Source organism: Telopea speciosissima, chromosome 8 (assembly GCF_018873765.1).
Source record: "Telopea speciosissima isolate NSW1024214 ecotype Mountain lineage chromosome 8, Tspe_v1, whole genome shotgun sequence".
In the NCBI taxonomy this organism is placed as follows: Eukaryota; Viridiplantae; Streptophyta; class Magnoliopsida; order Proteales; family Proteaceae; genus Telopea; species Telopea speciosissima.
The window spans coordinates 39540127-39542892 of NC_057923.1; the positions used below are offsets into that span (position 1 = coordinate 39540127).

A 2766-nucleotide genomic window follows, 5' to 3' on the forward strand; every position below is an offset into this window, starting at 1 on the left:
CAATGTGTCCTATTCTTAATGGGATATTGTGAGGGGGAAAGTGCTGATTATATAAACACTTATATTCTAATACTAATTCCTTATGTGTTGAGATTTATCTCTGCCACTCACTCTCAATCTTGTTCTCCAAGTTGCTATTGTGTTCACTATGAGATTCCATTAATTCCCTTGATCTTGTGGTGTGGATTTCTCCGTGGAAAAACCTTTCAAGATATCAAGAAGAAGATTTGTAAATCGTGATGCTTGTAACCAAGAAGTTGGCTCTAGATCTCTTCCACTGCGTTCCCACCTCTGTTCAAGTAACACCCGAATTGTATCCATGGGATTCATATTTGTTTACAAAATTGAAATCGACTGCAAGTGATTGGATGCCCGATTCCGTGTTTTGAAACACTGCATCAACCACATAAAATGTAAAAGGAGCTCCTGATACATGCTTTCTTACAGAGGTTCTTTCACATGGGGGCCGCTCACTCCACCTTTTCCATCCTTGTGCTCCCAGATCTTGAACAAAGCCGCAAGCTAAAAGGTCTCTTAATTTGACTTTCATGACCACCAATTTGATCTCAAGAAGAAACGTGTCTTAAAACTTTAATCACTTTTAAGTCGCAAAGCATCATAATTAAGTGTCATAATAAAGCCATTGAATTCGTGTCTTGGCTTTATAAATCTTAAAAAGCAAAAGATCTCTTCTTTCAAGGAATTAATTATCGTCAATTCCAGATGACTGACTCTCTTACACATCGTATAAGCAGCTAACAACCATATATTAATAACACTATCTACTCTTCTAGAAATAGAAGTAGAAATATAAATATAAATTTCAACACAAAACACAAGCCAATGAGCCTCCAGTCCATAGTATCTTTAGACATTTCACTGACCCGACGAAAGTTCTGCAACATAAGCATTTGCAAGTTAAACTTGTGAGGAAATCAAAATAAACTCTTCTAAAAGGAGAAGAATGAAGACCCATATAATTTCCTTCGTTTTAAAAACTGCTCTGCTTAGGCTCATCAGACAGAGAGAGAGAGAGAGAGAGAGAGAGAGAGAGAGAGATTCTTGATCCATGTTGAACTATCCTTAATGAAATGATTCATAGACTACATACGATCAAACCATTCAAGTGATATAGCTAGTATTAATTGGTTTTTCTCATATGGGTAACCCAAAAGCTTAGATAAGGAAATTGATACTCACTGCCAAGGAATATCTCCCACAAGTAGCCAGTTCCCATCTCTGTCTTGGTAAGTGAGGGTGTAACGTTTACCATTATTTGATCCTGCCATATCTCCCTTATCCAGGTGGTCTGTGTCGGTGGTGTTACCAAACAAAAACACTTTAGTAATAATTAAAGTATAACCCAAGCTTCCACGAAACCTTGCTCAGATAGAATCTAGAGAAAGAAAACCAAGCAGCAGCAATAACATGGAATAAAAATAAGATTTAAAGAGAAACCCAACTCACATTCTTCAAACATGGAGACCAAAGTATTGGTAAGGGTCTGATAAGAACGGTGAAGGGTAAGATCAACTTTCCTTCCAATGGCAACACCTTCCATCTTCACCTTCACGTACATAGATTTGATTCCACGAGAGCCCATCGCATCTCTCCCATCATTCTGAGCCCGACTACCTTGATTCTGCTGTTGCTGGTGGTGGTGGTGATGATGGTGAAGAAGATGAAGACGACTCCTCCAACGCGAGATGGGTGGCCAACCCATAATCTCATCTCCATTTCCATTACTCCTATAAGTATTAACTTCAGTAAGTAACTTTAAAATTTAAAACAAGCTGAACACCTAGTAGTTAGACTTACTTATGAATGGTGCAAGAGGAGCTCTTCTCGAGGTTATTACGATTACTATCACCATCACGATCATCATCACCCTTTGGTTTATCATTCCATGACAAAAGAGGCAGTGTTGGAGTGACAGGGCTAACTATCTCGAAGGTTTCATCGAAGCTACGCTTGTGGACTTTGTTCTTTCCCGAGCAGCAACTATGAGTCCAAAACTCATCTTTTGGGTTGTTCAAATATTTTTCTAAGTCGAGATCCTTTACTGGATTTCTTGCGCGGGCTAGTCCCAGTTGAATCTCCATATCAGTATAGCCAACAAACAGCGACAGCAAGGGAAGAAGAGAAGTTGGGGGGGGGGGGGGAAGAGAGAGAAAGAGATGAGGTATATGGGTTATCCCTTCAATCCTTCAATCCATATTTTGAATGCTCTTCCAAGTTTTTGAAGGGATTGGCTTTATTGGGTTGTGAGGTATTTAATAAAGAAGAGAGAGCCCGTGGGTAGCGGTCCAGGCACGAAGGGTTCACTTTCCACTTTCATAATGTGTCGGTATCTGTGCCGGACTTTTTCCCGACCCATCTAGGATGATTGTCTCTGTGATTATCGTATTCGGAGCCGACACGGTCCTTTTCAAGTCTTCCAGTTTCCACACTGTGACCACCTACACTGCAAACCTAACTTTAAGACGTCTGTATGAGTTTGAGAGGTAGATAGAACCGTAGAAGACCCGTCTTGTTTTGGTGAAATTGTTTTAACGTCTTAGTTAGAACGGTCTTGAAGACATCTTAAGTCATCTTAATATCTGTATTTAGAACATGTAAGATCTTGTTTTATTTCAAAAAGTTTTTTAAGGATGAAAATGATTTTTAAAATAATTTAAAATTTCATATATATTGTCATGTCATTGTTAAAAGAATGATATTCAATAGGTATTTTTAGAATTTGACACCTTCTTTTAAAGAGAAAAT

The 2766-nt window shown here is 38.6% G+C and overlaps 1 protein-coding gene across 1 annotated transcript; it reads right to left on the bottom strand.

Annotated features, from left to right (window-relative positions):
* Window positions 1–724: 724 nt before the first annotated feature.
* On the bottom strand, window positions 725–2133 carry LOC122670764 (auxin-responsive protein IAA29-like). The gene is made up of 4 exons (XM_043867744.1): window positions 1819–2133; window positions 1468–1748; window positions 1201–1309; window positions 725–896 (listed from the first exon to the last, which is right to left on the bottom strand). The coding sequence occupies exons 1-4, from the start codon at window positions 2100–2102 to the stop codon at window positions 824–826; spliced, it is 747 nt and encodes a 248-aa protein (XP_043723679.1). The 5' UTR covers window positions 2103–2133; the 3' UTR covers window positions 725–823.
* Between the last annotated feature and the right edge of the window lie 633 nt (window positions 2134–2766).